The sequence below is a fragment of the Octopus bimaculoides genome, chromosome 6 (assembly GCF_046866305.1).
Source record: "Octopus bimaculoides isolate indiv1 chromosome 6, ASM4686630v1, whole genome shotgun sequence".
NCBI classification, from domain to species: domain Eukaryota; kingdom Metazoa; phylum Mollusca; class Cephalopoda; order Octopoda; family Octopodidae; genus Octopus; species Octopus bimaculoides.
Window position 1 is genome coordinate 98551720 of NC_142933.1, and position 25563 is coordinate 98577282.

At 35.9% G+C, this 25563-nt stretch overlaps 1 protein-coding gene across 1 annotated transcript in view; it reads left to right on the plus strand.

Moving 5' to 3' along the window:
- LOC106875141 (eukaryotic translation initiation factor 3 subunit C) overlaps positions 1-22170 on the plus strand; it is a 31338-nt gene extending 9168 nt beyond the window's left edge. The window contains exons 8-22 of the mRNA XM_014923134.3: positions 1069-1145; positions 3346-3455; positions 5720-5843; positions 7494-7756; positions 8378-8474; positions 8679-8791; positions 9880-10006; positions 10675-10881; positions 13730-13855; positions 15385-15538; positions 16686-16879; positions 17797-18000; positions 19884-20043; positions 21245-21415; positions 21993-22170. Of these exons, the coding sequence (XP_014778620.1) occupies positions 1069-1145; positions 3346-3455; positions 5720-5843; positions 7494-7756; positions 8378-8474; positions 8679-8791; positions 9880-10006; positions 10675-10881; positions 13730-13855; positions 15385-15538; positions 16686-16879; positions 17797-18000; positions 19884-20043; positions 21245-21415; positions 21993-22030 (2165 nt within the window). The 3' untranslated portion in view covers positions 22031-22170. The remainder of the gene's footprint in view (positions 1-1068; positions 1146-3345; positions 3456-5719; positions 5844-7493; positions 7757-8377; positions 8475-8678; positions 8792-9879; positions 10007-10674; positions 10882-13729; positions 13856-15384; positions 15539-16685; positions 16880-17796; positions 18001-19883; positions 20044-21244; positions 21416-21992) is intronic.
- Positions 22171-25563: the final 3393 nt, after the last annotated feature.

Below are 25563 nucleotides of genomic sequence, written 5' to 3' on the forward strand. Positions count from 1 at the left end.
GTAATGCTTCCTTATTCACATTGATGTGAATTAGTCATGCATTTCAATGATGTGATTTTTTTTTATGAATAATATTGTAGGGTAAGTGTGAGAGGCCAGAGATGGTCAGTTTGAACATAAAACAGCTAGAACATTTTGGCCTGTTATGGCCAGTTTAAATGCTAAAGGGTTAAGAAAACTTTTGAATGCAGTCTAATGCATTATCTTGTAGCTTCTAAATTACAAAGATGTGATTATTTTTAATTTTTAGAATGACATTGTAGGGTAGGTGCAAGAGGCTGGATCTGGCCAATTTGAACATAAAACTGGAAGAATATTTAGGTCAGATATGACAGGTTTAAATGCTAAATGTGGGTTTTAACCCATTTGACACCAACCTGTCTGATGCTGCACTTGGTTCTATGATACAAACTTCCTGTTTCAAAACGGTCTAAATTAAAACCTTCCATCAAAATTCTGTGATAATAGATACTTTACTAAATTCTTCATTATTTTCAAAATTAATTGAAACAAAAGCAGTGTATTTCTCCAGAAATATGGTAACAGAAGGGTTAAGCATTATGGAGAGTCTGCAGTTGTTCAGTATTGTAGTATTTTCTGATTCTGTATAGGAAGCATAATATTTTGGATACATATTTGTACATGAGGCAAATTTCTATGAATTGGTATAAAATATCACAGCACAAAGCCTAGTAAGTGTTGTGAATTTGAGGGTTTTGTGTTCTACAAGAATAAAGAGGGGATAGTACAAGACTGCTCTTATTTAAAAAAAAAAATTTTGTATATAAATGATGATTGAATCTTTGTGTAATGTCAGCATTGCAGGACGTTTCTGAGGTCTTTGTTCATGAAAGTTGTGCTGGTAAAGCATCGACTTGAACCCTGGCAGCCTGGGTGAAAGCCAGGAATCCTAACCACTAGACCGCATGGGATGTGTTACACTATTGTAAACTTAAACTTTGCAACTGTTTCTCTGCCATTCATTATTACCTAATGATCTCAATATTACTCAGTTAACATTATTTTGTGAAAATGCCTATAATATTTATTAATAATTCGTTTCTGTAGATAATTCTTTGTCTGGAGATGATGATAAGATGTTGGATTTTACTCGGAAAAGTGATCACGAAGCTATTAAACCCAAGGTAGGTCAATTATTTGTGTTGTGTAATTAAAATGCTTCAGTGGATGACCCTTCCACAAAATTTACAGAAGGACTTGGCTATTGTTATAAAGTGTTATATAATGGGTAGTGGATTATCAGGATCAGCATTAAGAAAGGTATCCAGCTGTAGGAGCCATGCCAAAACAGATAATTGGAGCCTGGTGCAGCTCTTCAGCTTGGCAGCTCCTGTCAAACTGTCCAACCCATGCCAGCATGGAGAACAAACGTTAAATGACATTGAAGTGAGAGCTCTGGACAAAATGCCTAATGGTATTTGATCCGGCTCTTTATGCTCCCAGGTCAAATTCTGCTGATGTCAACTTTTCCTTTCTTCTCTCCGAGGTTGTTAAAATAAAGTACCTGTCGAGTACTAGAGCTGATGTAATTGACTAACTCCCTCCCCTCAAAACTGCTGGTTTCGTACCTAATTCAGGAATAATTATATAATTGGCTATTTAGGAAAAAAAAAATACTGCCACTTACTGAAAATCAGTATGAAAATAATTGAATCTAGTTAAAACGTTTTCAAGATTAATGAAGCCAAACCATTTTTCATCATAGAGAAGAGACAGATCAAAATACATGTTGAGAAAAACACGAGCAGTTAAAAGTGAGAGTTATGCCTTCTTAGTAAATTGTTTAGAGCAGTGATTCTCAGCCAGGGTCTATATGGTCCCTGAGGGTCCATATAAGATTTTTGTGGTCCACATAGCAAAATAGCAAATTGGGTTCCACAATAGTGTTTTTAACCCTTTCATTACTGTATTTATTTTGAGATGATTACTTTATATATAACAAAGAATTTAGTAAAATAACTTAGTTATTATTAAGCTAGTGCTAAGAACGTATTTTGTGACTAAGGTTTGGTGGAAGATTTTAATTCAAAACTTATGAAAACATGACATTTGTAGTCAGGGCCAGAGCCGGTTTCAGCCGGGTGGGTAACAGGGGTTAAGGGGCTCCTGGAAAATTTTTGCTTTATGTATTGGTATTTATTGCAAGAAACAACCAGGTTTCTTTCTCTAACAATTTCCATAGCACACGTTAATGTGTGAAAAACAAAATAGGAATTTCGAAAAAGTTTCTGTAACACTAGTTTTTAAGCATTGAATGACTATGGGGGTCCACCAGAATAAAATAGTAATCAAAGGGGTCCATAGATAAAAAATGGTTGAGACTTTTAAAATGTTTTACCAGTTATTTTCTGAACATGTTCACACATTGAATCTAATGTGTAATAGAACTGTTATCTTTTATCATTTGTCTTTTACTTGATTCGTTCACCGGACTGTAGCCATGCTTTGAAGGGTTTAGGCAAATAGATCAATCCCTCTACTTAATTCTTTGTTCGGTACTTATTCCATTTGATCACTTTTGTCAAACCACTAAGTTACAGGGCTGCAAACTAATTGAAACCAGTTGTGAAGTGATAGTGGGGGACAAATACAAACACACACGCACACACACATACACACACACACACACATGAATATACATGTATACAACAGGCTACCACTCAGTTTCTAATTTCTTTTACTACCCACAAAGAGCTAAACATAGAGGGGACAAACAAGAACCGACAAAGGGATTAAGTCAATTACATCGACCCCAGTGTGTAACCAGTACTTAATTTATCGACCCCGAAAGGATGAAAGGCAAAGTCGACCTCGGTGGAATTTGAACTTAGAACGTAGCGACAGACGAAAAACTGCTAAGCATTTTGCCTGGTGTGCTAACGTTTCTGCCAGCTCGCTACCACTCAGTTTCTGTCTACCAAATTCATTACCAAGACATTGGTCAACTTGAAGCTATAGTAGAAGACACTTGCTCAAGGTGCAGTGTTGTGAGACTGAACCCCAAAACCACATGGTGGCATAGCGAGCTTCCTAACCATACAGCCAAGCCTGTGCCTGGAGTAATGTTTCAACTTTGAACAAACAACTTGCAAATGCAAGTGTTACCAGTTGAAAGCTCTGCATACCAGGTACTAGCAAGTTTACGGGGGTCATCAGGAGAGAATGTGCACTGTTTCAGGGTCTTCCTCTTGATGGCTGAATAATTTGTTCAACAAGTGAAACTTTTGCTTTTGTTTTGTGCTTTGATATTCCTTGCATACCAATTGATTAATTAGCTATCATATAATATACAGTTCAATTTTTAATTAATTCTCCTATTTTTAGCAAGAGTCTTCTTCAGATGATGATGATGATGAATGGAGCGAATACGGTTCAGATGAATCTTCATCAGATGATGACGACTATGACCATATTGCTGCTTCCTTCTTGAAAAAGTAAGTCTTTCTAAAAATAGATTTTTTTTTCTTTTTTTTTTTTCAATTTAATATGAAATATTCTAATTTAAAAGTAAGATATTAGTTTCTTGGAGATTAGCATAACATGTGAAAAAAACCCAAAAAAACCTAGCTTTGCATATCTTTAAATTATATTTAAATTGACATCAAGATAGTATTTTATTTTAAAGTTATTATCTTCCTTGTTGGTTTTACAATTGGCACCCAAATTCTTGGATATTAATCCCTGAAGTTTCAGTATAATTTTTCCTGTAATTTCTGTTATCAGTTAAACATTGCGAAAGAATATTCCAAACTTCAGTCTAAGTTACCCCCTTTTATATTCAACAGTAAAGAACACTTATGAGAGCCGAACAGCAAAAGGTTTTCATAGAAACCCAAAGACACCTGCCTCTGGCAAGTGTTTTGACCCTCAACTGCTTACACTCTAAGGCAGCGTTTCTCAACCGGGGTTCCCTGGAACCCTAGGGTTCCACAAAAGGTTCCTAGGGGTTCTGCGAGAAAGAGAGATAATCTAATGCTAATTTCATGATTGTAATATTACTACACATGCACAACATATTGGTTATTGTAATATTGTAATATAGACATCATCCTATCTAACCTATTATGTTATCAAAAAAATATATCAACCATATATATTTATATATATATATATATATATATATATATATATATATATCGTCCAACCCATGCTAGCATGGAAAGCGGATGTTAAATGATGATGATGATGTATATATAATGTGATATTTACCAAGTGAACTACAATGAAAAAATATGAGAAAGATAAGGCATGTAATTTTTTCTGTGCAGGGGTTCCTTGAGACATGTAATTCATTTTAAGGGTAAGAGGGTTGAGAAACACTGCTCTAAGGGGACTGGGTCACATCCTGGCCATGGCTCCTGGATACTCTTTTGCAGCCACTTCTGTGCTATTGTCTATGTTGCAACCCTCCTGGATGGTAAAGGTACCCCAGAGCCAAAGTATTTTAGGTGTTGTGATCAGTTCAATCTAAGACACCAATTGACTGTAGGGTAAATTATGCCTTTTGAAATTCATTTCCATTCCTCCTTGGCCTGATCCAGTTGGAACTTGTCTCTGCTGCTTCTGCTATTGCCTTAAGAGTTCTGGTTTTCTTTCTCTCAGGAATTGAGAGCCACTTAAGATGATCATATGCAGATTAATCCCCAACCCCTCTTGCACCCACCTCTATGGTGAGGACAATGGTTTGGAAGCCAGATTTTCTCAATCTGATGGTTAGACTGTCATATTTTTCAGTCTTTTAGATCTGGGCTTCCTCCATTCTGCTTTCACAATGAGTTCAATCAGAATCACTCGTTTTGATGTATGGTGAGTTAAGAATATTGTGAGCAGTGTAAATTTTGTTGGAGTAAGTGATGTAAACCTTTTACAATTTGTTGATATAAGAGAACGGAGCGGTTTAGTGAAGTAGCTGAAGATTTGTTGGATTGACAGATAAATTCACTCTAGGTATGGCATGGAAACATACAGAATAAGATTTTAATATATGTCAATAATTTATGTAAAAAAATTTATTTGTAGATTTAACTCTTTAGCATTTAAACTGGTCATATCTGGCCCAAATATTCTACCTGTTTTATGTTCAAACCAGCCAAATGCGACCTCTCGCACGTACCATACAATGTCATGCTAAAAATGAGTAATTATTGGCACAGGTGTGGCTGTGTGGTAGGAAGCTTGCTTCCCAACCACATGGTTCTGGATCAGTCCCATTGCATGGTACCTTGGTCAAGTATCTTCTACTATAGCCTTGGGTTGATCAAAGCCTTGTGAGTGGACTTGGTAGACGGAAACTGAAAGAAACCTATCGTGTATATATATATATATATATATATATATGTGTGTGTGTGTATGTATTTATGTGTGTGTGTGTTCCTCCTACCATCATTTGACAACCAATGCTGGTGTGTTTAGGTCCCCATAACTTAGTGGTTTGGCAAAAGAGACCAACAAAATAAATACTAGGCTTACAAAGAATAAGTCCTGGAGTCGATTTCTTCGACTAGAACCCTTTAAAGTGGTGCTCCAGCATAGCCACAGTCAAATGACTGAAACATGTAAAAGAATAGAGGTATATCAAAATCTCAAAGCTGTGAGTCAATAAGCATTAGATTCAACAGAGTTATTTGGATGCTAAAAGTGTTAATGGCTTTAATATAATTTTCTTTGTTTAAGTAGTGTACATATGCGTTTTTCATAGGCCAAGTGCTGAAGGCAAAAAAGAAGAGAAGAAGAAAAAGAAGAAATACAAAGCAGCCAAAAAGACTGAAAATGAAGATGAAGGTGAATGGGAGAAAGTGAAAGGTGGCATTCCACTGGTTATGGTAAATACTGTTCTTCTCTGATTGCTATATTCACTTTTGTTTGCCGAAAGGAAATATTTTAACTATACACCATCAACATTTTCATGGATTTAATTTTAAAATATTGAATTAAAATTTAAGAATTTGATGAAAAATACAAAGAATCTCGGTTATTATTGCCAAAGATTATTATTATTATTATTATTATTATTATTATTACTACTCAATTGTCCCATGGAAACATCATTGTAGAAGAATTTTTCTGTGTGTTATTGATTGGCCTTCATTGAACAGATTTATGATCAAAGGCCTTCCAGCCATGATCATCCCATCTTTTTCAGGTGTGTTCTGGATATTTTCAGTATATTCTTTTTTTTTTTTAAGCTAGGCGGGTGTAATTTGAAGGGGATTTAGCTACTGTTTCTAATATGTCAAGCAGCTGCTTAGGGGTCCATGGGCAAAGAGTAGTTGAGAAACATTGGGATAGAGTATGGAGGCAGCTCAATTTGACAGGAGCTAATCGTTCTCCAAGCTACTTATTGGAGGGGTTAGACTTAGCATTACAAGCTAGTGAAAGTCGTCAATTTTCAGTATAACAACTACAGTACTACTTTGTGGCAGTCATCTATCTACTTAACCAAGTAACAGGCATAATTTGATGCCAGTGACAAAGTAACTGATGTTGGAGTTGGCCCCTCCATTTCTATATCAACTTGTCCATCTGTACTTCCACCCAAAAGAAAGCCATGCAGCTATAATTGTTCGGCAAGTAGTCACCAACTCATTCAATCCCTGGCCCCAAATCTGCCTTCTTACTCTCCTTTTTCTACTATCACTACAATGGCCTTCTCTCCCTTGTAGCTAATTACTTGCACACCACCAAAGCCTACCTGACCTATTTATCTCCATTCAGCCCCAGTTCTAATTACTATGTTAATTCCTTTCACCTCAGAACATCAACCATCTGGAAAATCCTTCCTGTCTGTACTTTTCTCAGCAGTTATTAACTTGTGCTTTTTAAAGTGATAGACCTGAATATTTTATGTCCTTCAATTTTACTCCTATGAATAGTGAAATGCACAGTGGTATTTTATGCATTGTGGAGGCGCAGTGGCCCAGTGGTTAGGGCAGCAGACTCACGGTCATAGGATTGCGGTTTCGATTCCCAGACCGGGCGTTGTGAGTGTTTATTGAGCGAAAACACCTAAAGCTCCACAAGGCTCTGGCAGGGGATGGTGGCGAACCCTGCTGTACTCTTTCACCACAACTTTCTATCACTCTTACTTCCTGTTTCTGTTGTGCCTGTAATTCAAAGGGTCAGCCTTGTCACACTGTGTCACGCTGAATATCCCCGAGAACTACGTTAAGGGTACACGTGTCTGTGGAGTGCTCAGCCACTTGCACGTTAATTTCAAGAGCAGGCTGTTCCGTTGATCGGATCAACTGGAACCCTCGACATAAGTGATGAAGTGCCAACAACAATATTTTTTGCATTACATTGTAGTTATTTTATTTCTTCATCTATTTAATCTGTTTAATGTTTTAAATAACTTCCCATAGTCCTTATTACAGTGCTCAGATTTCAAGTATTAAAGTTTATTGATGACTTCATTATATATTGAATTTATTCAAAAATTTATTTTTTTTGTCCCCTCTTCTATTTAACTGTAGGAAAAACCCAAGATGTTCAGCAAAGACACTGTGATCAACCATGAGGCCGTTATGAAGAAGTTAACTGAAATTATTTCCGCTCGTGGAAAGAAAGCCACAGATCGTAGTGAAATGATAGGCATTCTCGAAGAATTGCTTACTGTATCCGAAAACAAGAATCTTGGTCCAGCCATGGCATCTAAGATTATATTTGCAATTATTTCTGCTATATATGATTACAACCCCAATATAGCTACTAACATGAAGCCAGAAATGTGGCAAAAGTAAGCTTCTTTTCCTTTTTTCAAGTCCTATTCAATTATGGAATTTTATTATAAAATGTTCTCTTTGGTATTTTTATGTTTTCCAGGAATCTTTATATTTCTGGAAGATTTTTATATAGATCTCAGCTCTATTATAATGTTTTGTAGCTTTCCAATTATACTTTTAGCAGCACTCAAAATAGAAATGAAATGCTAACCATTTATGCTTCTAGACACAGGCATAGCATTGTGGTTAAGAAGCTTACTTCGAAACCATGTAGTCTTGAGTTCATTCCCACTGTGTTGCACCTTGGGCTATGCACCCTGGACTATATTTTATTGCCAGTTTATGAAGTTTCATTTCCAGAAGACTAAACTGATTAAATTTTAGTAAAAGGTTTTTGAGTATAAAAATAGAAGTTTTCCTGAAAAATAAAAAAAATATTTTAAAATCAAGAATTTGCTAGGTATCACATACCACAACATGTAAAACTTGGTAATTAAAATGATTTTTTTGTAGTTTCAATAGTGTTACCTTGAAAAAAAAAATTTTTATATTGTTGTTTGATACATTTATGAATAATAATAATAATAATAATAATGATGATTAATATCTTCTAATTAATTTTATTTCTATTTTAGCTGTTTGTCATATGTAACTAAACAATTAGATCATCTTATTGAAAATACTGATATATTAGTAAGCGAGAATATCCCAGAAGACAGTGAAAATATGGAGGTTAGTATTATTGTTAATCTTGGTTAACCATTTTAATGTATGGGTCTTGTAAAGACAGTGAGCTGGCAGAATCATGAGCACACCACGTAAAAATGCTTAAAAGAAAGAATAACGAACTGTAAATAATAGTTTTCTTTGAGACTTTCTGGCAGATAGAATTGTTAGAGGATGAAACAATGCTATTTTTTTTTGTCTTTTTTTCAGACTTCACCCTACCGTGTTCGTGGTTGTATCTTGACAACTGTAGAAAGGATGGATGAAGAATTTAGGAAGATGCTTCAAGGCTGTGATCCTCATAGTACAGATTACATTGAAAGGTGAGCTCTATAGACATGTGGAACATATTTTATTTATTATGTTAACTGTGTTGCAGAAAACTTGCAGCAGGAGTTAAAAATCCTATAAAATCACGGGATTAAGTGAATGCTTAAGTAATGTATTTCATGGGTTCAATCCCACTGCATGGCACCTTGGGCAAGTGTTTTCTGCTACAGCTCCATGCTTGAATGGATTTGGTAGACAAACTGAAAAGAAACCTGTCATGTGTGTGTGTACACCTTGTATCAACATCACATGATGGTTGTAAATGAGCTTCAAGTGATGTTTGTTTCCAACAAACATGTCTGTTTCCAACAAACATGTCTAGCCAAGAAGAGATATTAACTTCTTTGGATTTAGGTGAGGGTTGGCAACAGGAAGGACAACCGGTCATAGGACATCTACCTTGACAAATTCTATCTGACCCATGCAAGCATGAAAAAGTGTACATTAAAACAATGATATAGTGTTTGTGTGTGTGTGTGTGTGTGTGTGTGAGACTATTCAATGTTGTTGGTACTTTTGTGAATGACTTGTCGGCTCACTTTGTTCCTTCAAAGCCATGTGGAAGAAAGAATCCTTTACATGAAAAACCATGAAGGGTAGGTGTGAGAGGCTAGATCTGGCCAGTTTTAACATAAAACAGGTAAAATATTTGAGCTGGGTATGGCCATTTTAAATGCTAAAGGGATATGTTCCATATACCAGCTAAGTTATGAGTGTTATTTTATGATGCCTTAATAGGTGTCGAGCTTGCAGAAACAGCATGCTGGGCGAAATGCTTAGCAGTATTTTATCTGTCTTTACATTCTGAGTTCAAATTCAAGGTCGATTTTGCCTTTCATCCTTTCGGGGTCGATAAATTAAATACCAGTTGTGTACTGGTGTCGCCTAATTGACTGACCCCCTTTCCAAAAATTTCAGGCCTTGTACCTAGAGTAAAAAGGGATATTCTTAATTATTTTCGAAATCTGAATGAACAAAGGCAATGTTTTTCAACAGAAATGTGGTAATGAAAGGTAACACCTATTTACTCTTGTATTATATAAGAGTGAATTTTTAAGGCAATTTTTCATTGAAATTTTAGGTTGAAGGATGAACGCACTGTGTGTGATATTATCGAGAAACTTCAATCTTATTTGGAGAAAAATGAAGTTCCTACCAAAGAAATTTGCCGGTGTTACCTTCGTAGAATTGAGCACATGTACTACAAGGTAAGGTTTTTTTTCTTTTCCTTTTTATTACTTTTTAATGTGAAGCAGTTTGGAATAAGAAGTGTTGAATTGTACCATTATTTGTTTAAACAGTACCTCAGTGGTTCTTAAAAGTAGTTGTTATACTTAGCACCTACCTAAGTGGCAAGTGAGACATCATGACTAAACTAACTTAACATGGATGATAATTTATAAATTTTACTCTAAAAATGGATTGGATAAGCTTTTAACAGTGAAATGATAAAATGAATAAAGATAAAATTTGTAAATTTGCTTTATACATTGTAAATTAATGACTTCCCTGTGCCTGATGAGATCTCATTTTATCTTAATAGCCATTACTGGTTTTATCATGTATAATATAATTACTACCATAGGTAGAATTTAGTATGTTAATTATGTTACCTATCACTCCCTCTGACACACCCAGTGCCTCCTTGGGAGCGGTGTCTTCAACATTGAGAACCTCTGCAGTAAATCATGGTAATATTACTGTCATGTGATTTGTTTAACTTTCATACATGGGGACTGCTATGAACAATATTCTGTTAATGTATAAGTAACTGAGCCTATCATGTAAATAATCTTCTATTAAAATAATATCATTTGACAGCAGAATGAAGTGAATTGTCATGTATTGTATTGTTATTTTTTTATTTTTATAACAGACTGATACTTACAAAGGCAGCGGTCAAGCAATGGATAGATTATGTAAGTACATCTATGTGAAAGATTCCACTGACCGTCTGAGAACCAGAGCTATTTTGTACCATATATATTTCCATGCTATCCATGATAGATGGTATGAGGCCCGTGATCTGATGATGATGTCTCATTTGCAAGACACTATTCAACATTCAGATATTCCAACTCAAGTAAGTGTTGTTATTTTTTTTACTCAGCTATTTTACTCCGAAGGTGATGAGCTGGCAGAATTGCTAACATGCTGGGCAAAATGCTCAGTGGTATTTTATCTGTCTTTACTTATGTTCTGAGTTCAAATTCCACTGAGGTAACTTTGCCATTCATCCTTTTGGAGGCTGATGAAACAAGTACCAGTTAAGCCCTGGGGTCAATGCATTTGGCTTGTCCTCAAATTTCAGGTTTTGTGCCCAGAGTAGAAAGGATTAATATCATTATTTTACCCAGAAGGTGGTGAGCTGGCCGAACTGTTAGCATGTTGGACAAAATGCCTTGTAGCATTTTTCTGGCTTTTTGTTCTGAGCTCAAATACTACCAAAGTTGACTTTGCCTTCCATTCTTCTGGGGTTGATAAAATAAGTACCAGTCAAGTCCTGGGGTTGATGTAATTGACTTGCTCCTTCCCTCAAAACTATTAGACTTGTGCCTAAAGTAGAAATAATTATTTTACTCATTAAAACTCTTTGTTCATAACTTTTGGAATCTATATTCTAGATCTGTATGAAATGGCCAAAAGATAGGAAAAAAAAAAAAAAAAAGGCTAACAAATTCTGTCAATGAATATAAGCATAATTTTAATTGTTTTTTTTTTTTTTTATTTAAGCAGGAAAATAAAAATGATAGGTCATATTGTTTTTGAAATTATTAAAAAAAATTTCGTCTACTAGCTGACATATAGTAACATTTTATGGTATCTTTTGGTGGTGGTTTTGTTTAGATGTAGATATTGAGTTTTTCTGAAAGCAAGTTTGAAAAATAATCAGTAGACTATGGTACTTCCATTTCATTTTCCCAATCTTCAGTTTTGTAATGTTGGCCAAATAAATAATATTACTCCCAGTATTATGGTAAAAAGAAGGAAAAAAGCTCTAACTCTTTATTTTGATTATTTTGAATTGGTGTTTTAGCAATTGAATGATAAATATTCTGAGTTTCTTAAACCTTCACATGATGCAGCTTTATTAGGGTGTGATAAAAGACCTTCCCATAATCATCATTTCGATAAATTTTTCAACAGCAAACGCTGTGTGCACTACTCTAAACCTTGACGAGAACTATAGAAAAAAAACAAAAACGTAAATAAAAGAAAAACCCATGATACTTTTAGCTCCATAGAAACACTGTTGCCACCTAACTTGGCTGGGTAAATAAAATAGGGGAAATGTTTCGGATCTAAGGGAGAAAACTCTTCAGTATATATGTAATTGTAGCCACTAAACTATAGAACTATCAGTCAAAGTTTGTATGTGATAGTTGGCCACATGCTATGTAGAGTATCAATCTGAAAACATTGTTATTAGATTTGAGGGTTTTACTTCACAGTTGCATTTGGAAGGGCATCTATTGATATCCTTTCAAATATAATAATGTTATATTAATAACAGTATTATAATAATATTGAGAACTATATAAAACTTTTGGGATCTATTTCAAAACGGGGGCACCAGTATTTTCTTAACGAAACACTAACGAAACACTTTGAAACTTGGGACACTGGTAGAATGTGTCATATAAAACATCTTTTACTCTTAGTCTTCTTAACAAAAAAACGTACATCGCAAGTTATTCCATGTTAAAGTTGTCGTATTTCTGTAATTTCAACCAATCACTGACGTCTATTCAGCTGAATAGAGTTACTGCTGGGCGGTCATAAAAATGTTATTCCCTGTGACATATTTCATCTGGTTTAATCGTAATTTATATGCATATATTGTTTATATAATAAATTACGCTGTGTGTATCTATGTGTGTAACAATTTTAGAGTTCGGATTCTAGAGTTAGGGTTAGGGTTAGGGTTAAAAGTCTAGTTAGGGTTAGGGTATTAATATGATATACACCGTTACAGCGCTAACTGTTTTCAACTGAATAGACATCAGTGATTAGTAGAAATTATCGAAATAAGACAATTTTTTCCATGAAATAAATTCGAATACAAAAATTTTTTTCTGTTCTATAACACAAAATAGTATACGAATAAGTATACGAAGTTTGAAAGTCTTTCGGTACCAAAAACACTACATAAAACATAAATGAAAACTGGTGCCCCCGTTTTGAAATAGATCCAACTTTTTTACTTAAAATTTTTCCAAATAAATAAATGAACGAATTGCATGTGTAGACTGAAGTTTCAGTGAAGTATGAAATATATAACAAGTCTTCATCAAATGGAGAATAAGGGGTGAATGTCTTGTTAGCTATAAATTATTGGCCAAAATATCTTTACCAAAATGAAGTAATATAGTATATATATATATATATATAAATAGTAAATGAGTATATGCATATATACGTACAGGTATGTGCATACCGACATCCACCTGTATGTATAGGTGCATATCTGGGTACAGGACATTGCAAACAAAACAGAGACGAGAAAACACACAAGCCACATAGAGAACATTCTACTTCATCAGCTACCTCCAGTTTAACCCTTTAGCATTCAGAATGCTTATCTATTCAAATTGTTTTGAATTATATCGTAGCATTGAGGTTTTGAAGATTTGTTTATTATTTTAATAACATTGTAGGTTAGGTGTAAGAGGCTGCATCTGGCTAGTTCTAACATAAAACAGGTAGAATATTTTGTTTGCATTTGGACCCTTTAAATGCTAAAGGGTTGAATACAAGACAATGACTCAAAATTTTAAATAAGTTTCTCCTGAAATCACTAACTAGACCTGTGTTAATAGTAGTTTGTATGTTTGAATTAAAGTTAGGAATGTTGTTTAAGACAAAGTTTGTAGATGATTTCTTTTAATGTATTTTGTATTGTTGTATTAATTGAATCATTTCATTTTTAGATCCAGTACAATCGTACAATGGTGCAATTAGGATTGTGCGCTTTCCGGCAAGGTTTGATAAAGGATGCCCATAATGCACTTGTTGATATCCTTTCCATTGGACGTGCTAAAGAATTGTTGGCTCAGGTTAGTAGTGTTGTTCGATTTTCACTCATCTTCCTTGATAGTTATTGCAATTTTTCCATCTAACGTCCACAACTTGAATGGGAATTTTTCATTTCGCTCACTAACTGTGAAATATTATTTTTGCATTTAGTTTTCCCCCCTGTATGTTCTAAGTCTAATTCAGGTTTGGCTGGAAGTAGATAAAATAATTGCCAGTTCTTTATTTGATTGATATTTCAACCCAGTAACTTTGTGGACTTAATTCATTTTAAAGTTATGGCAGTGCTGCCTAATTGGCTCCTGTACCAGTGGCACGTAATCAGCAACATTTGAGTGTGATTGTTGCCAGTGTTGCCTGACTGGCTCCCATACCGGTGGCACGTAAAAAGCACCATTTGAGCGTGGTTGATGCCATTCCTGCCTGAATGGTCCCATGTTGGTGACATGTAAAAAGCACCGCACCCACTTGGAGTGGTTGGTGTTAGGAAGGGCATCCAGCTGTAGAAACATTGCCAAATCAGGTTGGAGCCTGGTACAGCCTTCTGGCTTGCCAGTCCCCATTCAAACCGTCTAACCCATGCCAGCATATAAAGCAGACGTTTAACGACGATGATGATGAGGATGATCCTCATTTTCACATTTTTAAACATGGTAGAATGAAGTAGCAGTTGAATGCTGGATTAAATACTTTACAGTATTAAAATTTTCCTCTCTCTTTGATTTTTGAGTTCACGTTCATCCAGGAATGCCAAAAATAAGTCAGCTATCACATAACAAACTTGCTTCAATTGCTCCCCTTCCTTATAAGTCTATGGCTTTTTGGCCCCGTGTAAGAAATCATTCATTTGGAGTCCTGGAATACTGGATTAGATGCTTTGTAGCATTTAAAAAATTCTATCCTGTTTTAATTTTAAATCATTCTGGCTGTAGCACAAAGTGATAACCAATATAGTGTTACACTTGAGATGATTCTTTTACTGTACCCTCTCAAGAAAATTCTGCTGCCTGCCATTATCAAATGAAATAATAACGTTGTATATTTTCATTTGAGTTACTTGAGTTTCCTCATTCATTTGAAATATTTGGATGTATCTCCATTATCATGACCATTAATCTAAATTGGCAAATAATGTAATGAAATCTGGAACAAACTTAGACCTCTCTCTCTCTCTCTCTCTCTCTCTCTCTCTCTGTCTCTCTCTCTCTGTCTCTCTCTTTGTATGTGTGTGTGTGTGTGTGTGTGTAATATATACATGTGTATGTTTAAGAAGCTTGCTTCCCAACCATGTGATCTCAGATTCAATCTCATTGTGCAGCACCATGAGCACCTTTATAGCCTTGTGAGTGGATTTGGTAGATGGAAACAGAAAGAAGCCTATCGTATGTGTGTGTGTGTGTGAGACCGACAAAATTGTTTTGGTTATCTTCAAGAAATTAATCTATATTAAGTTTTTTTTTTTTTAATGCTCTTGTTCAAATATTTATTCAAATGTGTTCTTTTTGTATGAAATATTTTAACAATTGAGACTTGAATTTTGCCTCGTTTCCAGGGTTTACTTTTACAAAGACAACATGAACGGACTCCAGAGCAAGAATTGATAGAGAAGCGTAGACAGATGCCTTACCATATGCATATTAATTTAGAACTCTTGGAGTGTGTATATCTGGTTTCAGCTATGCTTATTGAAATACCATACATGGCAGGTATAGTAAATCGTTTCAAATCATTTTTATTGTTTGCACCTAAAGACATTGGAGAAAGTAACAGAATGAGTATAGTGAAATTGCTATGGGGAGTGGAATATGCAACATTGCAGACAGTCTTTCAGGATAACATTGACAAGAATGAAATCAAAGAAAGACAGCTGGATAAGAATGGGATTACTAAACAGTGATCCCATTCTTATCCTTTAGTTACCTTCTTATCTCAATTTTTTCCTCCACCTCACCCTTGCCTCTTCTCTTTTGATTTCTCTTCTTCTCTCTCTCTCCCTCATTCAGTTTCTCCTACTACTTCCTGTCCAAGTATGAAGCTCATGTTGTCTTACTTTCCTCATCAGTTCCATCCAAATTTCCTCATATAGGAGGATGTAAAACTTTGTTGTCTTTATTTTATTTCTCTCCAATAAACTCTACCCTGGCGAAGGACTCTTTGGCTACTGATCTCCTTGGAGTTCTGTTTTATCCAATGCAAAAACACTTGTAATCACTTGTTTGGCCAACAACTTCATTGGCATCAACCTGCCTGGGACCGGCCTTGTTTCTACCATATAAAGACCCTCTCTTGAAATAATCTTAATTAAAACCTTCCATCAAAATTCCATGTTGATTTATATTCCATACACCAGCTTTATAATATTTTGCACTCTAGGCACAAGGCCTGAAATTTTGGGGGAGAGGGCCAGTTAATTAGATTTACCCAGTATGCAACTGGTACTTAATTTATCGACCCTGAAAGAATTAAAGGCAAGTTAACCTCGGCGGAATTTGAACTCAGAACATAAAGGCAGATAAAATACCGCTAAGCATTTTGCCTGGCGTGCTAACGTTTCTGCCAGCTAGCTGCCTTACACCCGCTTTATAATGACTAATTTATGTTAGTGAATTCTTAATTACTTAAAAAAATTAATTGCAACAAAGGCAGTGTATTCCAACAAAAATATGGCAACAAAATCGTTATCTTACAACCACTGCACTTCATGAAATTGTGTTTATGATGTCCTTTGGAGTTAAATCCATCAACTGTGATGTGTATATTTAGTTTTTCTAAGGTTTTTCTAAAAAATTCATTTTTTCAGTTTTTAAATAATTCTATTTTTGATTATTTACGATTTACAATCTTTTATTCCAGCGCATGAGTTTGATGCGAGGAGACGCATGATCAGTCGTAATTATCACAACCTGCTGCGGAACAGTGAGAGGCAGACCTTGACTGGCCCGCCAGAGAGCATGAGGGAGCACATTGTGGCTGCTTCAAAGGCAATGAAAGTTGGAGATTGGGAGGCCTGCAAGAATTTTGTTATTAATGAGAAAATGAATGGAAAAGTAAGTTTCTACTTATTTATCAGTGTGTATTTATACGTATGCACACATACATCCACAGGTATGCATAATTACATACACAGCCATATTAACACATACGCACACAACGTGCCTTTGCACTGTTTTCATCTACCAAACTTCCCTTACAAATATGTCTCAAAGAGCATTTCACTTTATTTCATTTGCTATAGTAGAAAAAAAAAAACTTGTCAATCATTTTCTTTGCAAGCACAATGGAGAAGCAATATCAGGGGGGATAATTCAGTGATACCCTTGCAATATATTACGAGTAAAACTATCAATTTAAAAGTTCGAGCTGAGTCTTCATTTTAAGTACAGCTATACTAGTTTTAGCTTCCTGGCTTGGCTATTTCAAAGTATTGTGTAGACCAAAATGTTATTTCATCATATATCGAATGGTGCTTTTAACATACCATTTCCATTATTGTGAAGAAAAGAAAAATGTAACATTCCAGATGGTCAGCTTCAATAGTTTAAAACTAAAGGCAATTATTAAATTCACCTTTTTTGTTTTTTTTACCACCACACTGCACCCCAAAACTAAAACTGTACTTATGATGAGCTTGAAATAACAGCTACCTCAAATTACACATTAACCCTTTAGTGTTCAGATTATTCTATCAAACATAATATGTTTATTGATTCACATTGATTTGAATTAATCAGGCATTATCTCATCTTCAAGATCTTGATGGTGTAATTACTTAATGTAGAATAACATTGTAGGGTAGGTGTGAGATACATTGGTTAATGTTGTCCTGTAGTTTGTATTGAGTTATTATTTTGTTTTTGCCACTGTTGCCAATTATTTGTGGAAATAATTTTATAAAGGAACTAAATTATGTATTTTTATAAAACATTTTTCATTATTTTAAAATTGAATTTTTTGTTTTTTTAAGGTTTGGGATTTGTTCTTACAAGCTGATAAAGTCCGCCAGCTTATTACTCAAAAGATTCAAGAAGAGAGTCTTCGTACCTATTTGTTCACCTACAGCAGTGTTTATGACACTCTCAGTATGCATGCTCTCAGTGAAATGTTTCAACTGACCCCCCCTGTTGTCCACTCTATCATCAGCAAGATGATCCTTAATGAAGAGCTTATGGTAAATATTTTTGTTTATCACTCGAGTTTCTCAGTAGTTACTATATTTATCTGTTTGAAGGCACGAAGCTCAGTGGTTAGAACATTGGGTTTACAATTGTGCAGTTGTGAGTTTGATTCCCTGACCAGGCTGTGTGTTGTGTTCTTGAGTAAGACACTTTATTTTAACTTGCTCCAGTTCACTTAGTTGTAGAAATGAGTTCCAATGTCACTGATGCCAAGTTTTTATCAGCCTTTGCCTTCCAATTGGACTGCATTGATGTCGTGGAGAGGGGAGACCCAGTATACATAGGTGACTGCTGGTCTTCCACAAACAACCTTGACTGGACTTGTGCTTCAGAAGGGAATTTTCTAAGTGCAACCCCATGATCATTTGTAACCGAAGGGGTTCTTTACCCTATTTGATTACCATTTTAAATTTAATGTTTCTGCAACCCGTGAACACTCTTATAAAAAATCAAAACACAGTACAGCATCCACGACTTCTGGACACGTTTTCCAAGTTGGGCATTGTTAATGCATGGAGTAAACTGTCTGCATTAGTTTTTAACTGCTAGGACAATGCATCCTTCAAAGATTCCATGCTTCCTGAAACTCCTTAACACTACTCTTGATGTGTCCATGGAGATTTTCCTCTTTATTTCTCTTTTCCTCTTTATTTCTCTTTTCCTCTTTATTTCTCTTTTCCTCTTTATTTCTCTTTTCCTCTTTATTTCTCTTTTCCTCTTTGCTTTTCTGTCATTTCTTGCTTTATCCTGTATACTTTGTACTTTAAGCTGCTGCTTTCTTTCTCGCCTTTAACCCTTTTCTGATGAGTTGTATGTAGTGAACCTTAGCACTGTATACCATAAACTCGTAGTTTATGTAAATTTATTTAAGTATATTTCATTAATTTTGCATTCAGTAGTTTAGCCCTCTTATTTTAGCTTCAGAATATTTATGCTTGCATGTCTATTTTACAATTAAATGAAAACCTAATACTTAACAACGAGACAGTAATCTTTTCTACTATAGGTACAAAGCCTGAAATTTAGTGGGAGGGAACCAGTTGATTAGATAGACCCCAGTACGCAACTGGTACTTATTTAATCGACCCCAAAAGGATGAAAGGCAAAGTTGACCTTGGTGGAATTTGAACTCAGAATGTAAAGACAGATGAAATACCGCTAAACATTTTGCCTGATGTGCTAATGATTCTGCCAGCTTGCTACCTTAATGAGACAATAATCTAAAATAATATTTTCTTTATGTTGTGAATTAGCTGATGGAACCTGCAATGAATCAATATTTACTGCTAATCTCAACATATTAAGATAGCTAGTCTTATGTTACTTTATTAAGTGTTTTGCTATATATTTATGCAGATGCTGCACTGCATTCTGATATTTTCTCTTTGTCTTTGTATGAGTACAGCTATGTTCAGAGAATTCAAATCTTCTTGCGCCAATAAATTCCAACAGTATACAGTATTTTCTTCATTTGTTATTATTCAGTTAAGTGATCTAGTATCTGAAAATTTTGTTTAGTTTCCTGTTTGAAATATACACCATAGCAGATAAGACCCCCACCCCCATCCCAAAGGGGGTGGGGGCAAAAAATCACTCCAGATCCTATAAATGAAGTTGGACCTCCCATGAGCTTTAATGCACTAAAAACTATTTTTCCTGAAAATATGCTGCTGAAATTGGTGTGCATCTAATGTTTGCATGCCATCAGTTTTAATAAAACTTGACTGTTGACTTTTACAGTAATTGGCTATGAAACAGACTTATTTTGAGTTTCTAGTACAAAGGCTATATGTAAATCAGGCTTGTTATATTACATTCTTAAATATGCTTGTTATGGAATATCAAATTAAATTTTTGTTTTTCTTAAATTCTCTAGGCGTCCCTGGACGAGCCAACTCAAACTGTCGTTATGCATCGTACAGAACCAAGTCGCCTGCAATCTTTGGCTCTGCAATTATCTGAGAAAGTGGCCAATTTGGTGGAAAACAACGAGCGTATACTGGAAAATAAACCTGGTCTTAACTACTATAAGTCTGGTTAGTAGTTTTTTTTTCTTTTAGTTTCTTTATATCCACTAAAGTGTAATGAAAAAAATATTTAAGGGACATCAAGTCTCTTAGTTACTTTAATATGTCTCCACACCATATTTTGGCTATTTTGCATGCTTATATATATATATATATATATATTTATTTGTCCAATCCATGCCAGAATGGAAAACAGATGTTAAATGATGATGATATATGAAATGCATGCAGGTGTGGCTCCATACTTGCAGTGTGTAGTTGTGTGGTTAAGATGTTTGCTTCCCAACTACATGGTTGTGGGTTCAATCCTATTGTGTAATACCTTGGGCAAGTTCCTTGCACTATAGCTCTTGTAGAGGGAAACTGAAATAAACCCGTCATGTGTGTGTGTTCCTCCTTGTCCTGACATTGTGTGGTTATTGAAAATGAATGTCATTTATTTCCGATATTCTGCAGAAACATGTCTGGCCAGTGGGAAATATTACCTTGCTTGGAAGCAGGGAAGGGTTGGCAACAGGAGAGGCATCTGGCCATAGCTAATCTGCTTCAATAAACTCTGATCCACACAAGCATAGAAAAGTGGACACTAAAAAAAAAACGATAAAAGATGTGTGTGTATGCATATACGTGCGTGCGTGTGTGTGTGTGCGTGTGTATATTTGATCATTTTGTGTCTGTTTCTCTATGTTAGCCTGGGCTAGACATGCGCAAAGCATATATATATATTTATTTATAATACATGTATATGTGTATATATTGAGGCAGCCAAGCCCTTCCAGACACATGCCATTTACAAAATGGCTGTTGCACATCACTATGAACCTTAAATTGAACCTGGGTTATTAACTCACTTCTGTGGAAGCTTACTTTCCCGACTTTTCCTGGATATTTCCTGGATATTTTGCTACTTGTAATCTGAGATATTTAATGTTCTGAATTTCTAGAACCTCCATGCTTCCTGAAATTCACCAACACTACACCTGATACCCCCCCCCCCCCCCTCCATACGCATGCACACATGTATATCATGACTCATACACTATTCATTTTCCTGGCTTTTGTACATAATTCTCTGTACTGTCCATGCACCTTTGATGAGTTGTAGTGCACCTGAACACTACACAACAATTTCATTATTATCATAATATAAAAATGGACTCTCTTTATAATTATGTGTTATAATAATAATAATATCGAAATTTTTTATTAGGTTATGATGCCAATCAACAAGCTGGCCGTTGGAATAAACGAGACAACAACCAATGGAATAAACGTGGTGATTCAAAATGGGGTGGTAGAAATGACCGTTCTGGAAACTGGACTGATAGAGAAAAACGCGATAACTGGAAGCAGAGGGATCGTGACCAGTGGGGAATTAAATGTGAGTAGAATTCCTTTTATTCTTTTGTCTGTTTTACATTCATATTAGTTTGAGATATTTGTCTGAATATTTGTGGAAAGTATTATAACGCTGTAATTTGATTATAAATAAATTAATGGTTGTAATTAAGGTAATTTAAAATATTGTTCTTCGATTAAAGAAAAATGCAATTGAAGACCTTTTATGTTAGTTCAGCAAACTCTCAGTTACTGAGCCTCTAAAAGTTAGAGTAACACCTTTATTTTGTATATTAAAGTTAAGCTCTAAACAAAGCTTGGGGACACTTCTGCCAAATTCCAAGTAAAGCAGTAATGAACAACGCACATAGAAAAAGATGTTACTGATTCTGTCTGTTAGTTTGCTTGCAATCGTTACTCTGGAGCTGTAGATGCAACTATTTATTTATTTATTTTTTTTTTGCTTAGGAGCCCCAGTGGAGGGTAAAGTTACACAGGGGCCCAGGTCTGAGAAGGTTAAAACTAGAAGCAGTTTAACATGTCAGTGTAATGCATTATTAAATCTTGTTGGTTATTTCATAGCTTACCATTAATGAACCTTTATTGTCTTTCTTTTGCAGTGGGTCGCCGTCCTAACAGGAATACTCGTAATTATTAACCCACGTGGCATTCTAATTGAAGTTAAAATGCTTTATTTGACACGGCATGGATATTTTATATCAGAACAAACAAAAAAAAAAGTTGCTTATACTCCTCTCTGTTTCTGTATCCAAATAGCAAATAAAGAATTTAAGAAAATATGAAGTTTGTTTCATTATATTTAATCATCATCATTTAACATCTGTTTTCCATGCTGGCATGGGTTGGGCGGTTTGACTGCTGGCATGGGTTGGGCGGTTTGACTGCTGGCATGGGTTGGGCGGTTTGACTGCTGGCATGGGTTGGGCGGTTTGACTGCTGGCATGGGTTGGGCGGTTTGACTGCTGGCATGGGTTGGGCGGTTTGACTGCTGGCATGGGTTGGGCGGTTTGACTGCTGGCAAGGTTTCTACGGTTGGATGCCCTTCCTAACGCCAACCATTGAGAGTGTAATGGGTGCTTTTTACGTGCCACCAGCACAGGAGCCAGTCAGGCAGGCCTGGCATCGATCATGTTTGGATAGTGTTTTTTATGTGCCACCGGCACGGGAGCCAGTCAGTGGGTTCTGGCATCAGCCATATTCAGATGGTGCTTTTTACATGCCACCGGCCCGAGGTCCTGGCATCAATCATGTTCAGATCATGCTTTTTACGTGCCACCAGCATGGGAACCAGTCAGAGGGTACTGGCATCTGCCATGTTTGGATGGTGCTTTTTACATGCCACTGGTACGGGAGCCAGTCGAGGCACTGGCCACAGCTACGATTTTGGTTTTACTTGACTCAACAGGTCTTCTCAAGTATATCATATCGCCTGATGCATCACGTTTACTCTTAACTGGGCTGGACATGTATGGCTGCAATCTCACTTTAGTTGTCGGGTCTTCTCAATCACAGCATATCTCCAAAGGTCTCGGTCTCCTGTCATTAGTTTTGTGAGGCCCAGTGTTCGAAGGTCATACTTCACCACCTCATCCTGTCTTTCTGGGTCTAACTCTTCCACAAGTACCTTCCACAGTTAGTGAGTGGCACTTCCTCACGCAGCTATCCTCATCCATACATAACACATGACCATACCAGTGCAGCCATCTCTCTTGCACACCACATCTGATGCTTCTTATGTCCAACTCTGTCGTGTATGCACCCTGACATTACACATCCAGCAGATCATACTAGCTTCATTTCTTTCAAACCTGTGCATGTCCTCACTCAGCAGTAATAGCCCATGTTTTACTGCAGTTTGCACACATACATCATACTGTCATAGTCTACCTTTCATCCTAAGCGAGAGGCCCTTAAATATGATTTTTGTATTATTTCACTGCAGGAACATTTAATTAGCTAATTTACAAATTCAGTCAATGCATGCATGGCTGGGTGGTTAAGAAGTTCATTTCCAAACTACATGGTAATAGGTTCAGTTCCACTATGTGGAATCACGAACAAGTGTCTTCTGCTATAGCCATGGGCTGACCAAAGCTTTGTGAGTAGATTGTACTGATGAAATTGGAAGAAGTGTGTATATGTGTACCTTGTTATATTTCTCATCTTCACATGTGTTCACTGGTTGTAAACCAAGGCCACCTTGCTGGCAGTGTTGGATAGTATAGTGTACTTAGAGTCCATTGTGAAAGCATATTTGGGTCTTTTGGTATGTTGTACAATCTTTGTAAACAAAAGATTCATTCATTCGGTGTTGTTTGTTTCCACTTCTTCACATAAACGTGTCTGATTGGAAGATTATAAACCTTAGAAATATGTTGGGGCCAGGAAGAGCATCTGGCTGTGGAAAACTCTGCCTATCATACTTTCGTCGGACCCATGCAAGCAGGGGGAAATTAGAAGTTAAACCGATGATTCTGATGAATTGATCTTTTAAAAAATTCTACATGATCTCCATTTCCCTTGAATAAACAATGTTATTTTTATAGATGTGTTCATGAAATTTCACCTTGCCATATCATTTGGTATACAAAATCACAATCTGTCTTGGTCCCGTTTTTTTACATGAACGGTGATAAAAAAAAAGCCAAAAGAATGATTCTGCATCAGTTTGTGGTTATCAGAGATTTTGTTGGTCATGATTAGCCGAGTCTGTTCTGTAAAAACTTGAGTTCTGAAGCAATTCACTGTGGTCCATTGATTGATGTCTAGTAGGTTGTAAGATGGGGGAAGTTATACTGCCCTGGTCTCCAGTAGAGTATGAAGTCATTGTTATTTTACGAGACCCACGACAGTCCAAATCGAGCAGTTCAATGACCACCAAACGTTTTTTTCGGACATACTTTATTTGATGTCATAAACGACGCATGGGCATAGATGCACACTAATTTCAGAAGGACATATTCAGGAAAAAGTGTTTTTTGTGCATTATAGCTTATGAGAATTCGAACTTCTCATATGGGTGCTGGGGTGTTTTTTTTTTTATTATTTAAAAGGTGTATCGTATATGCCATCACAGTATTAATGTATTGGGTTGTCCGGAAAGTTCGTGCCGATTTTTAAAGGAATGAAAAAAGTCAATAAATACTTGCCATTACATTTTTAATCAACCAAATATGAATCATTTTGTTGCACAATGCGTCTCCATCTTTCTTTTAACTTGAAAATACCCTCTTCCCAGAAGTGAAGTAGTTTCATGGCAAATAAGTCGAAAGGTTGTTGGCACTCCGTCGCTTACGACGTCGAGGGTTCCAGTCGATCCGATCAACGGAACAGCCTGCTCGTGAAATTAACGTGCAAGTGGCTGAGCACTCCACAGACACGTGTACCCTTAACGTAGTTCTCGGGGATATTCAGCGTGACACAGTATGACAAGGCTGACCCTTTGAATTACAGGCACAACAGAAACAGGAAGAAAGAGTGAGAGAAAGTTGTGGTGAAAGAGTACAGCAGGGTTCGCCACCATCCCCTGACGGAGCCTCGTGGAGCTTTAGGTGTTTTCGCTCAACGATCTCGTGAATAACAAAATTGGAATTTTGAAAGAAGTAACCAGAAAACTAATTTTTAAACACAGAATGGCTATGAAGGTCCACCGGAACAAAAATAGTAATCAAAGGTAAAAAAAAAAAATGGTTGAGATCCATTGATATAGAGGCTTCTATAGCCTAAGTAAGACATGATAGCCGAAAGTTTTCAGCTTCTAGTTGAATGATAGCTGTCTTTGAATATGTCCAAAGACAAACTTAAACTCGAAGCATTTGAACATCAACCTTGGACTGGCATTATACCAAGAAAAATGGAAAAGGAAACAATCTAACCACATTGGCTTAATTTCAGTGATTCTAACCCTTATTGCCATAAAGCCTACATCAATATTCTGCGGAAAAGAAAATTATTGGCAAATTTTAAAGTATGTCTGAGAAAATGCTAACAACTGCCAGATATAATTACTTGCATGCAATGATGTTGTCCAAACGTCAAGAATTCCTAGAATTTGTCTAAGTTTTACTGCATTGGTGTTTTCTTTCCAAGAGAGTGAAGTATTTGAAATCTCATGAATTATTAACAATCACAGGCTGACCAATGCTATGTGATAAAATTTGGTCGATGGAA